We start from the raw sequence: 13,105 nt of genomic DNA on the forward strand, positions 1-13,105 counted from the left end.
AAACACCAAGTGCAGGCTGCTGGAGAGCCTCTAGGACAGAACTACACAGAACAGGAGAGATGATCTGACCCTGCTCACCTCCGCTGCTCTTGTGTAACTAAATTACCCGATGTCTCTGTTAAAAGTGATGTCGCCCAGAGAGAGCACCCCGCAGCCTTGCGATAAACACCGAGGGGCCTTATTCCCCTCTCCCCAGGGAGGCTCTCTATGTGGCAAGTTCTCCCAAACAATCCATGATTTTCCTGGGATCCCTTATGCCCCTGACTGAATCATCGTGCTGCTGGAGACCCTTCTGATTTTGATGATTATTACCGGGCAGAGGATAATGAAACAGCAGGGACTTAGGGCTTTGTGTGGTAGGTGAATGATGGACATTTCCGAGTAAAGCCAGTTTATTTCTTGCACGTACCAAGAGGACTCACAAGCCAAATGCAGCATCTGCGAGATCTTATGGGAGGGGGTCGGGGTCCTGGGCTGCTGAGGCGGTACTGCAGGGATACAGAGATGCCTCCTTTTTCTAGAACAACTGCAGTGTCCCCATCTGAGCCCAGCCAAAAGGCAAATTCTTTATCTGGACGCACGGTGATTCTGCCTGCTGCATAGACGGAGGAACCGTGATCCTGCTGATTTCAATGGACCGGTTGAGGAGAAAACATGAGGAAAAAAAAATCTTTATTTTTCTCAGTTTTCCCTTTTCTGCTTGGAAAACAATTTTAGGATCCGGCAGTTCAGTCTGCAAGGAGGAAGGGGCAGCATCCCAACTTACGACCGTTGGGGTGTTTAGCTATTTTAGAGGGATTTTAGTTTGGAGGGAAAAAAACACAAAAAAAGACAAATAAGACAAAAAAGCTTGCTGAGTTGGGGGTGAGGGGGGTATCAAAGCAGCCCACGTTAGGAGGCTGTACCTTTTCAATGTCGGAATAAGGGAGGTGTGTGAGGATCCACTCTTAGAAATAAATAGGCACTTTGGAAAAGGAAAATATCCTGTTCTTTGAGAAACAGGGTGAGGTGATCGGTTAATGTCGGGTGGTGGGGATCATAATCCTGTTTGAAGAATTGGTCTCATTTTTCATGTCAGAATTAATATTGGTGGAGATTAGATGGCTTCTTAATTTAGACCATTTACATCTTATAGAGTGCTAAAAAAAGAGGGCTCCGAGCCACTTTCCGGCAGCAGCGAACCCAAATAAATAGGAACGATATAACCTTTTTAAAAATCCATTCTCTCTGCCGTCTCTTCACTGGCGAATTTGGAGTCATTTAGCACAACCTGAAAACTCAGATTTTTGTTGCTAGAAAAAGTAATGCTTCCTACTGTAGTATGGTTTTTGTTTGTTTGGTTTTTGTTTTGTTTTTTTTTTTGTCGCCCACAATTTCCTATTCTGCTGATCTTTTTGACTTGAGTTTTTGTCGTCTTGACACCAAAGCATCCAATCAATTTGGTCGAAAGTTCAATCGTGGAAAAGCAACTGGTTGTTTTGTCCACAGACAGCCGGTTTGTCAAATATTTGAGAAACAGCTTATCTGACCACCTACCCTGACATCCCCCCAACCCAATGCTGCAGGGAAACTTATTTTTAGGAATTGGAGGGAACAGACCTTAGAAGCCGTTCCTCTGCTCTCTGAGGAATGAGGAAGTAGAGGGGACACGAATAAGATGTCATAGACCCTCTCGCTTTCTCTGCAGTGGCCATCTGAAGTCTGCAGTAGAGGGGAGGGGGGGACCCCAGTCTTCACAGGCAGGCGTGCAGAGGGGGGGAGTCTTTATGACTAGGCTCTTGGCAACATCACGGTCAGGGTCAAGATTTGTCTGGTGCCTGAGGCCATCTTAGGATGTGGTGAAGGCTGAGACCACCTGCCCTCATTTTGTTTTAGGGTACCACCAGTCCAGTGCAGCCAGTGAACAAATAAGAACGACAAGTGTTGCTTTTATAGAAAAAAAAAAAAAAAGCGTCATGATTCAGTTTCTTGAAAAAGCCGCCCCCCATCCTTTTATCTCAAAGTCACCATAACTAGGACTCCATCATCAATCTTTTTCTTTCTTTCTCACGTGGATAGCTAATTGAGGCTCTCTGGGCTACAGGGTTTTTTCCTGCTCTTTCAAGGCACTCAGTAGCCAGGCAGGTGGGGGAGGAAGGGGATGCTAGGAGGGGCAGAGGAAGGGGCAAGGGCTCCTTGGCACACCCCCTCCTGTACTTCAGTCTTGTGCAGAGCATTCCTATTTGCAGACAGCTCAGCCCAAAGCAGAGCGTTGCTATTACCCCCAGATGCTGTTTCTAATCGATCTGCTTTATTTTCCCTCTGGGGTGCAGGCAGGGCGGAGCCCAGATGTGCTCAGACCTCCAAAGCCACCCAGCCTTGATCCTTTATTTTTATGTTACAGTCACAGAACCTTGCAAATATGTTTTCAGCAGTTTAACCGCGTACCGAGAATTTCAGGGGAAAAAAGGTCAAGAAGTGATGATGACTTACATTTATTAGGGGCCCCATCAAGCAGACCTCTGAATTCTAATAAAGACAAATCAGTGTCATGTTTCTAAAAGGAAAAGAGTGACAGCTGGGTGATTTCACAGAATTATCAGGTGTTGGGAGGAAGGTAAAGCCAAGGGTTCAGTTACTGTAAATTAGAGTGATTTTTTGGGTTTGTTCCCCTGGGGTTTTCATGCTGCTGGTACCTGTTTTGGTGTGTTTGTAGTTTTGCTGAAATACACATATATTTTTCTCTCAATATCTTTTCTACTTTGGCATCCATTTTAGAAACTACATTTTTGTTGTAGAGTTCTATTCTTTAGTTTTCTTCTTTCTTCTTCTTTTTTTTTTTTTCCACAAAGTTGCCCTGTCTGCCTTCTGTACGCTCAGTAAATCTAGAGGATATGTAGTTATGCCAGGTTGAGGAATACACATCTATTTAACACATTTAAGAATGTGCAAGGCAAATGAAATATAAAGTTATTTTATATCTAAGATTAAAACATTGTGTCCTTGGGGATCACCCTAGTTAGCCCACAGTTTTTCCCCCCATTTTGCATTCAACTGACTCATGGCAGATTACTGAAATGATGTATTTAGACTAATTACTGATTTAACTAATAGAAAACCGTTTAAGAAATTCACTTTTAAGGCTGAGAATGACTTTAAGTTCCCCTGCTCTAGGGCGCCCCCCTGAGGCCCGGGTTAATAATAACATCATGATAGGATGGGGCCAGTTAGGTTTCTCTAGACATTAGGATGCTTTGAATGGTTATGAATGCATGGAATATCCATTTAACTTGCAGATTAGATGTCTTTGGGTCCCAACTAAGTTTTATATCAACTTCCTTTGAAAGATTCTTTCACAGCTAGGCTTTTTGAAGCGGAGAGTACAATTATGAAAATATCCTGGTACTCAGAAGGCAGAGATTTGTCTTTTCAGGATAAGGAAGCAAAAAACCTAATGCTGCTTTAAGCTGGTTGATGCCTTCAACCATCACAGTGAGAAGCACCCTTATTGGAACCAGTCCCCAAAGTGGGAGATTTGTCCACTTTTGGAGGTGGTTCTCTGTCCGTCAGCCATCTGGCAACATCTTGCTGGAGGATAGGGACCCAGGGCCTTTGTGTGGCTGGTGGGATGGACCAACGAAAGCTTTTTCATCTAGGCTCCTTTTCGGCTCAGCAGAGCTTTCTTTCTGCCCTCTGCAGACCAGGACACCCCGTAGGCATTTTGCTCAGGCCGGACTTTGACATTCCAGAGTCGTCCTCTTACCAGCATGCTGACTTCATACCGGAGCTCCCAAGGTTTGGGCTGGAGCCTCACGGGCCCTCCTCCACTGTTGCCAAGTTCCCTCGAAAGTTGGCTACCTTCGTGACTGCTGATTTCTAACCGCAGGTCAGATTAAAGGACTCAGTGAAACCTTTGCCCTGTGGCCCCTGCCCTCAGGGTGTTCATGTCTTGTATACGTGAAGGGCTAGTTTTCTAGAGTTTTCATTTCTTGGCGTTAGGTCACTGCAACCCTGGGATAAAAATAGGTGTAATTAGTATGTTACAGATTAGACTCTGTATTTCTAGCTTTGTGCCACTTCCTCTAATAATACCAATTTTGGTGACACATTTCCTAGAATCCTGGGCTTGCTTCGTTTGCTAAAATCCTTCAAGAGCCAATTATAGGACAGATCTGTTTGCTTTAAAACCTAGAAGGGTCTGATCTTGATCAGACCTCTCGGCTCCCACTTCCTCTTTCCCCTGTCTTCTGAGGTCTGTCTTGATTTTCTTGTTTTCTATTCAGGGAGCAGGGCCTCCATCCCCCTCAAAGGCTGGCATTTTTGTTGACGGCTGAGCACACATGGTCTTCCGTGGCAAAAGGCCCTTTCCTGGCTGGCTCCAGAGTCCCCACCAATTAATCGGGGGGGTGGGGTGAGCGGGGGGGTGACTTGAGTTAGGCATCGCTTCAGCCAAGCTGGGCATACATCGAGCACACCTGTCACTTGTGCCCGTGTCCAAAATTCAGCCCTAAGGGTCACAGCTGTGGCATTATTTCAGCATAAGCAATTCAGTATTTAATGTTCCTTAGAAAAATAAATCATTCCAAGCTGCTACTGTTCACCTATTAACCCTTAGAGGATTTCATAGAGGGAGGGCGGGGGTGTCATCCATAGTTTTCTTGGCCAGTAACAGACACTTCCCAGTTCTCCTTTTAAAAGACCATTTCTTATATAATGGCGAACAGGAGCTGCAGAAACAGCATCCTCTCATTCTCTGGCAGCCACAGCCTCCCAGAGTGAGAAGTTAGACTTTCTTTTCCTTTCATTTATATTTTTACCTGCGTAATACATAGCTTTCTACACATTGGCATTCCATCCCTTTCCTTTTTCATGGTAAGCTTATATTAGTCTGCCATCATTGACAAATATTGTCTTTTCTTTTTTAAGTTTTGGCCACACCGAACAGCATGTGGGATCTTAGTTCCCCAACCAGGGATCGAACCCTCGCCCCCTGCAGTGGAAGCGCGGAGCCCTAACCACTGGGCCACCAGGGAAGTCCCTGTGGCAAGTCTTAATTTACAATGAAGTGCTGGTGGGTGGGATGGGGAAAGTTGATCATTAACCAGATTTGGGATTTGATGTAAATGGCCCCCCGGAGCAACACACATGTTAGACGTATCCTCCCTTCTGTTACCTGGGTCTTCGTAGCTGTCCATCTGCAGTTCATCCACATAGTACAAATCGTTTGAAAGCTGAGTTGTCTGCCTTCTGAAAGAAATTGGCTATATTTAGTTTTTAAAGCAAGCCTTGCTTTGTGTTCTTTGTAAAGTCAGCGACATTCTTTCAATTTTTTCAGTGTAATTAGCACAAAAGGAGCCGTAATCTGAGAAGGTAGTAGAGACTTAAGCGACTGAGAGACAGGAATGTTGGAGAAAGCGGGCAGAGGCCTCTTTCCCCTTTCTGGGCGGCGGGCAGAGACCCCGGGACGTGGGTGTGGGTAAAGCTGAGGTCTGTAGCTCATAAAAACATCTCCTTTTCATCTGATCCCCAGACTGATTGCAAATGCCTGATGCTTTGGCTGGATAGTCTTCTCCTCCTCCTAACTTCCAGAGGTCGGCAAAGACCTTAGGAAGCCACAGTGCCCTCTGGGCTCCGCTGAGTCGAGTGGGCTCCTGACTTGTCGGGGAGGGGGCCGTGCGGGCTGCCAAGCCCTCCATGAAGTGCTGAGTGAGGGAGGGAGTGGCGGGCACAGCCTCTGGCTGGGACTTAACGTGTAGCCACGTGCAAAGGAGGAGGCTGCCCTTCATCCTCTGGGAGCCAAGCACTTGTGCCCCCTCAAAATAAAGACCCGGGGAAAGAGGAGGAGCTAAACTATAATTACACGTTTTTCAATTTCAACGTGTGTGGGTAAACACAGATGAAAAGGTACCTACAGTTGTAGATAAATTAAACGTGTGACTAATTATGTCCCATTAATTGCTTAATTCCGGGTTTACCAACAGCAGGCGGAAGTGGGTTTAGAGAGGAGGGTTCAGCTACGAGGGCAGGTGACACCTACAGCCCTGTCAGAATCTCACTTGTCCCAAACTGAGGCTAGTAACTAAGTGCAAGCCTGTTTGAAAACGGCCACCCATGCTTGGCTGGTAGGTAAATAAAGTAAAACCCCAAGATGTAAAAGTTGTATTTAGCAGTTGTTTCCTACGTATATATGTATACACAAAACAGCATTTAATGAAAGGAAATGTATTACCTGATTCATCCAGAGTGTTTAACGCTCTGAACTCTTAATCGTATGGGGCTAAGTTTGAAGAATTGAATGCAATGAAAAGAAAAGGAAAAAAAAACAGGAAAATCTTTAAAATCAGAGCAATTAAAGAGCTTCTTTTATCTACAGAGATCTTCTTAGGACTTTGAGACTCTCTTGATCGCGCCAACTTGCTTTTTGTTTTATTTTTTCCTGTTGGTACTTGTTAAGTAAGATGTTGGATCAAAATGTCATTTAAATAAGGCATCTTGTAAATAAAAACAAAAGTTAGCTGACCTGCACCTGTTTTTAACTAGTCCTGCCTGCATTATTCCCCATCCTGGATGAGTTCCCATCCTCAAGGCCAAATTAAAAGTTCTAAGCAACAGGCTTTCCCATCACCTTAGTCCTCGTGAAATCCCGCCCCCAAGGGAGGCTAAAGGTATCTTAGTTTAGGAAAATTAACTTTCCTGCTATAGAGTGGTAACAAATTTACATCTTTTTGTCCCCGCCCCAAGATCTCCAGTAAGCGGGTCCATCGGTCTGTGGTTGATATCAGTAAGCCCCTAATCCGAGTTATCCATCTAGAATCTTTTCAGGGCTACCATATGTATCATATTATTTAGGTTTGAGTTTTTAAAAGGAACATTGTAATGCACGTCGTCTCTACTTTATTGTTTCCCCTTTTAAAGTAGATGCTGGCTTTGGTAAAAGTCCACTCCCACTCACTCTGGGGCTCCTGGGGATGTTGTGAGAAGGGCACTAATCGTCCTGGGAACTGGGCATCCATGGAGACCAGGAAGTTTCTCTCTTCGATGGTGTCCACACATCAAAGTCAAGGAAGATCCATAAAGGCACAGAAGTCGCAACTGCCCTCGTTTTGTGAACTGTGGTTTTAAGTAGACGTTTGATTGGTATCTCAAAGCCACTGGGTCCAAACACATTGGCCAATGCGCCCCTATATTTTGTTTGGATTCGAGTATGTTCTAAATTAAAAACAAATTATTTTTAAAATTAGTTGATAGAAATTAAATCGGGAGATTTCATATGGCCTTGTAGTTAGTTAGTCCCTTAATGTCAGGGCTTTTGAAATGAAGTTGTACTAACTTGAGCACCATGTTTAGTTCTGAACGCCAGTTTTGGATTACTTTGTGGTTGCCATTATTAACTAGTGAATATGACAAGGGAAAAAAAAATGCCCTAGGTAATCACGACATTAGATTTTTAAGAACTTTATGGTCCTAAGTAATAGAACCTTCTTACGGGGGATTAACTGGAACTAGGAAAACGCTTTTTACAATACCTGCTTCCTCATCGGTATCGTGCAGGCTTCAAGTCACATTCAGTTGCAACAATTTCAGTAATTCTAGTTAAATAAAGCGCGAAACGTGCTTTAAAGACAGAAAGCACCATTGAAGTGCTAAGCGCTATTATTAAAACCTTACAGCTAAGGTTTCTGTTTCAGTGGAAACCTATTTATTGTTCCCTAGGCTACTAAAATAATATTATAATTCTGTTTTCTCTGGGATCTTACAGTGACCCCATCTAATGAAAGGCCAAAAAGAACACCCTTGTCCAAAAACTGAATTACATCATTAAGTGTAAAAATGTTTTCAAGATACTAAGCTATAGCGAGTCTGTTTCTTTTAAGAGCAGACGAGGCATTCTTTCTCAGACAGGAAGGTGCAAAAGAGCCAGGGAACACATCCACCCATAAATACGAAGCTTACAAGACCACAAAATTCAGACCCCGGCATGACATGCGAATGCATCCATTGTTGTAAAGTCTGCATTGCTGGAAAGAGCTTTTGCTAGGCCGGCCCTGTGTATAGCGGTGGGACGCCCATCTGTTTTACCAAGTTGTATCGTGAGGTGACCTAGTGCTTTAGGTTACGGTTGTGTTATTATCCCAACTTGCCGGCTTTGGCATGAAGCAAGTCACCTGAACCAGGCATTTTACACCCAGGACATTCTGGCCCTTTGCCCCTCTCTGGAGCTTAAAATTTCCACAACTTCCATCTCTCCCTGAGCCAAAAAAGAGGCCCCTTCCACTGGAAAACTCTAGAGTCTGGACTGTTCCAAGAATTATGCTAATGGATTGCTCACTCGCAAAGCATAAACCAGGCGCTTAAAATGGTAACAACCTATTAAAATAAATTACTAATTCATATGAAAAGGTCACGCATGGTGGCCTCCAAACCTGAAAGCCTTTTTTTTTTAATTTTTATTAAAATGTTTAAGGCCCAGGTAGGTCAAATGCTAGACTGAAAACTGTAGACGGTATCAGCTCACCACGCCAATTAAGTAAAAATCTCATCTTTCACTTTGTGTCGGGTGAAAACAGAAAGCTGAACAGACCACAAACGAGCTTGTGTTTCAGAGCTCTCAGTGGCCTTTGCTTACCTGTAAACCCTTGATTCCACCTGCTGTCATTTATTTACAAAGTAAATGCTTTATTTGTCCATCAGTGGTTGGTCATAATAAAATATAGCTGAAACCTACACTTCACACAATTTTTTTTTTCAAGGATGGCCTGCCAGGTTAGAAGTTGAAATGACTGAAGCCAGACCTTGCTTTATTCATTCTAGGACAGTAGTCCCGATTGTGCCTTGCCTGGAATATATGTCAGTATATGACATGGGACAGCTTCACTCCTTTCAAAGTTCAGGTGTGATATTTATCTAAAAGGGGGGAGATGGTAACCCAACTCAGGGATTTCCAAATAAGGAGCCTTCATTATATTCATTGTAGTAATGTGTAGCTACTGGCATAAGTATCGAGGTTGTATTGGTTACTATTTTCCTCCTTGCTCTTAAATACGATGTATTTGCGCTTTGCCACATTAGAAGCAGGAAGGAAAGATGCTTTGGAACAAATGGAGCAGAAAATGTCTGGCCTATTCCTCCTCCTTATAAGTCTTCACCAATTTTTAAAAATGACAATCAGTTGATGAATCAAATTCAACCAACAGGTTTTTATTTAAGATATAAAGGTATAAAACTTGGGCCCCGTCTTTAGGTAGTTTCTAATCTAGTTGGTGAATGATTGTGTCATGATCTTTGCAAACAGCCTTACTGTCGAATTTGCTTAGGACAACATTCCCGTCTATAGGGTAAATATTTTTATCGGCTTTTGTTTAGACGAACGGTAGTTCCTTTGAGTTTTTGTCGAAAGAAGGTGTATTTTTGTGTAAGAAGGAGAGACCATATCCAGAGTGTGATCAAGACCTGGCTTACTTAGATGTGAGGAGGAAAGGGCAAGCACAGCAACTTTTCTGCAGAGTTCGAGAGAGTCTGAGACCCGCAGTCAGGCGAGGTAGCAGATGTAGATCATGAGGGTCTGGCGTGAAGATTTCGCTTCCTGTTCTTAATTCCAAGTGTTCTCTGCTGGCTTTGAATTGCCCTCCGCTGTCTTTCAGGTCCATAAAGTGAGGCCTTGTAGAAGGAGGGTAGAGGTGTACTGGATGGGGCCAAGAACAGTAATAGCGGACATCTTCATCTGACACAACTTTTCTTACTTTGAGTTGAGCAAACTGAGGAGAAGCGGGGGATTGCAGCAGTCCCGTTGAATGGTTAACAGTGTCTATTTTCAAAGAAAACAACACTCTTTGGACAGTTTACTCAAGGCCTCTGACCCAACCGAACAATCACCCCACCCCCTAGGTATGTTAGCTGTGTTTCCATTTACAAGTAGGCTGCCTCTTCCTTTCTTTCTATGCCCCCAAACATCCAAAGTTTTACTGTTTCGAAGTGAAAGAAAGTTAAAGGCGGGAGAGAGTTCACGACTACTTTATGGACTGGGGTTGACCGGCAGGCAGCCGCGACCCACCAAAGGCAGTTGCCAAGTCTTAGCTTGACGGCTGGGCTACTCTTGACTCACCTGGGCCCAAGGTGGGCCGCACGGACCAAACTTTTATTGACTGAATGAATGAATTGTACCCAAGCAGACACGCGCAGGGCTCAACCAGGAGACTCAACCAAGGTCCCAGGAAAAGTGAGCCGCGGCCGAGTCGTTGAGAACTTGGTGTGACTGCTGTTCACCCACCACGCTGTACCGCATCCTCATATGGGACCGGGCTGGGGTGGGACACTTGAAAGTCTTTAAACAATTCTCAAACAAATTCGTGTTCAATAAACTACTTTTCCGTCTGTTCCAGAGCATCCCCCCGCGGCACCCCGGCCCGGCCTCGTATAACTGGGACGCCCTGGCCCGCCACCTGTCCCGCCCAGGAGGACTCCGGGGGCGCAGACCTCGCGGCCCCGGCCACCACCGCTCGGCTCTCGAGTCGCCGGCGCCTGCTTGCTCTTGCGATGCTCGTTTTTCGCGCTCACATAACACCTCTCATCGGACGACCCGCCGCCGGGCACGCGCCGCCGGGAGGGAGGGGTGGGTGGCGGTCTCCGCGCGCGCTAACCGGGAAGCTGGAGGTAAGGAGGCGCGCAGCAGGGGTAAGCGCCGCCGTCGCACACTTTGCACGCCGCCCAGGGCTACACCACTCACCGAAAATTGGGAGGCAGGTCTGGGAGGCGGGGTCCGGCGCCCACCGCCTTGGGCGCCCCCTCGGCCCCCGCCACCGCGTCCCCCGCGCCCCGCGCCCACTCCCGCGTGGCCCCCGCACCGGCCTGCACCTCCGGGGTGCGCGGCGGCCCGTTTGGGCGCGTCCCCGGCGGGCCGATTTTTCGGCTTCCCCTTCGGTTTATAGGGGCCGCCACGGTGGGTCCGTCCTCTGAAGAGGCTGGGGCGTCATCGGGCTGCTTAGGAGCGCTGCTCTCCGGCGGGGACACTCAGTCGCGTCGGCACCGCGGAGCGGGCTGCGTCAGGTGGCCGGCCCGGCGCGGCTCGCTCGCTGGCTCGCAGGCTCTCTGGCTCCGGGCTGCGGCGCCGCGGCTGGAGCGAACTCCTGTCCCCTCGCGGGGCGGCGGCGGGCGGCCGGCAGGCAGGCAGGCAGGCACTGCCTTGCGTGTGAGTGCACCTCACTCACATGTAAGTCCGGGGGCACCGTGGCCTCCCGCGGAAGTGCGAGTCGCCCGGCGCGGGGAAATAGCCACCGGGGCCGGGACGGGGCAGGGGCGCCCCAGCACTGCCGCCCTGCCCGCGCCTCCCGGGCACCCTCCAATTCTCTCTCTCTTCTCTTTTCTCTTCTCCATTGGCGTACCCAAGAGCCTAACCAAGGAGCGCCTGAGGGTAACAGCAACCTCGTGCCATCGCGCCTCTGCACTTTTCTTTTTTGAGTTGTTTGACGTTTCTTGTTGCTTTTTGATTTCTCGTGTTGTTGGGTGCTTTTTGGTTTGTTCTCGCCCCTTTTTCGTTTGCTCACCCTTTTTTGGCGCTAACTCTTAGGCAGCCAGCCCAGCAGCCCGAACGAAGCCCGGCAGCCGCGCTCCGCGGCCCCGGGGCAGCGCAGCGGGGATCGCAGCCGATTCCCCCGACACGGGGCGCACGGGGTCCGGCCAGCCCGAGGCCGGGGGCAAGCAGGGCGCCCGGGCCAGGCGAGAGCCAGGCACCCCGAGGTGGCCGAGCCACCATGCTGAAGATGGCCATGAAGATCAAAGCTTGGGCGGTGGAGAGCGAGAGGAAGACAGCGTTGGCTGCGGCCGAGGTGGCTGCCGAAGCTGCGGCGGTGGCTGCAGCGCTGGCCGAGCCGCGCGCACCGCGGAAGAAAGGGGACACCGAGAAGCCCCCCAAGAAGCCAGAGCAAGAGGCGTCCTCCGAGAAGTTGCTGACCGAAAAGGAGCGGCGGAAGATCGAGAGGAAGCTACTGGAGCAGAGAAGAAACGAGGAGAAGAAGAAGGAGAAGGAGAGGAAGAAGTTGGAGAAGATGCAGAAGAAGAAGAAGAAGAAGGAGAAGAAGAAGAAGAAGAAGAAGGTGCCAGAAGCCCAGGAGGAGGCCCGAGGCCTGGAGGTCGCCGCCGCTACCGCCGCCGGCGGCGCAGACGAGGGCGCCGCGGAGGGCGCCGACGGGGGCGGCGTGGGCGCCGGCGCCGGGGCCACGAGTAGGATCTGGATCGAGTGGGACACGGACTCGAGCGACGAGGACGACCTGTTCGACGCCTTGCGGGGCTTCAGGGGCGCCGTGTGGGGGTCCGGGCTGCTGAAGATCAGCGCGCTGAGCGCCCACCTGCCGCTCCTGACCTTCCCGGTTCTCTCCGTGCGCAGCCCCGCGTGGGTACTCGATTTCCTGCTGCAGAAGCGCCCGGAGCAGGGCCGCGGCTGCGGCTTCTTTTTCGGGGCGATCTGCTGCTTCCGAATGTTCCTGGGCTGCGCCTTCTTCTCCTTCGTGGGCGGCCGGGCCAAGCGCAGAGGCCATGGGCGCCCCGGGACCTCGGGTGCCTTCGGCTCGGGCCATGGCGCCCAGCGCCAGGGGCGCGAGGAGCGGCTCATCTAGTCAGACCCCCGCCCCCTCCCCGCCACCAGACACCACCATCGTTGTGTAGTGTGGAGTTTTATTGAGTATTTGTGTGTGTGTGTTTGGACACATTTTCCTTTTCGGTTGCTCTGTCCTTTGGTTCGTGCTCGCCTCGCTTCTTCCACACTCCCTGCTCTCTAGCTCTCTCTGTCTCTCTCTTCTTTTCGAAAAATTTCCTAAGTCCGGGCTCTGGCTCGCGCTCCCTCCCCTTCCGCCCACCCCGGCCCCTCGGCGGCGCCCGCGGGAGGGGGGAGGGGGCTCGGCCTCGGGGGCCGCTGGGCGACGCGGCCCGGGGGGTGGAGCGTTGGCGTCGTGCGAGGGGTCGTCACCGGCTCGGAGACGCCCCCTCTCCCCCCGTGGCCGGCCCCGCTTGGGGCCCGAGCCAGGGGGGCGAGGGGGCGTCTCCCAGGCCCGTCCCGTCCCGTCCCGGGCGCGGGCAGAGGGACCCCCTCCCCGGGTACCCGTGGGGGGGGGGGGCGCCTCCCTCCACCAGCTCC

General features: G+C 49.4%; 1 protein-coding gene and 1 long non-coding RNA gene across 2 annotated transcripts in view; one reads left to right on the top strand and one right to left on the bottom strand.

The window, feature by feature from the left end:
* Positions 1-227: 227 nt before the first annotated feature.
* Positions 228-13,105, bottom strand: part of LOC117308331 (uncharacterized) — a 97,015-nt gene continuing 84,137 nt past the window's right edge. The window contains exons 4-5 of the long non-coding RNA XR_004522307.2: positions 5,153-5,226; positions 228-3,990 (exon numbers count right to left, since the gene is read on the bottom strand). This is a non-coding gene — a long non-coding RNA (uncharacterized lncRNA). The remainder of the gene's footprint in view (positions 3,991-5,152; positions 5,227-13,105) is intronic.
* On the top strand, positions 10,959-12,932 carry LOC141276567 (uncharacterized). The gene is made up of 2 exons (XM_073793144.1): positions 10,959-11,185; positions 11,363-12,932. Exon 2 carries the CDS (start codon positions 11,727-11,729, stop codon positions 12,585-12,587), a length of 861 nt encoding a protein of 286 aa, XP_073649245.1. The 5' UTR covers positions 10,959-11,185; positions 11,363-11,726; the 3' UTR covers positions 12,588-12,932.

This window comes from Tursiops truncatus, chromosome 15 (genome assembly GCF_011762595.2).
Source record: "Tursiops truncatus isolate mTurTru1 chromosome 15, mTurTru1.mat.Y, whole genome shotgun sequence".
In the NCBI taxonomy this organism is placed as follows: domain Eukaryota; kingdom Metazoa; phylum Chordata; class Mammalia; order Artiodactyla; family Delphinidae; genus Tursiops; species Tursiops truncatus.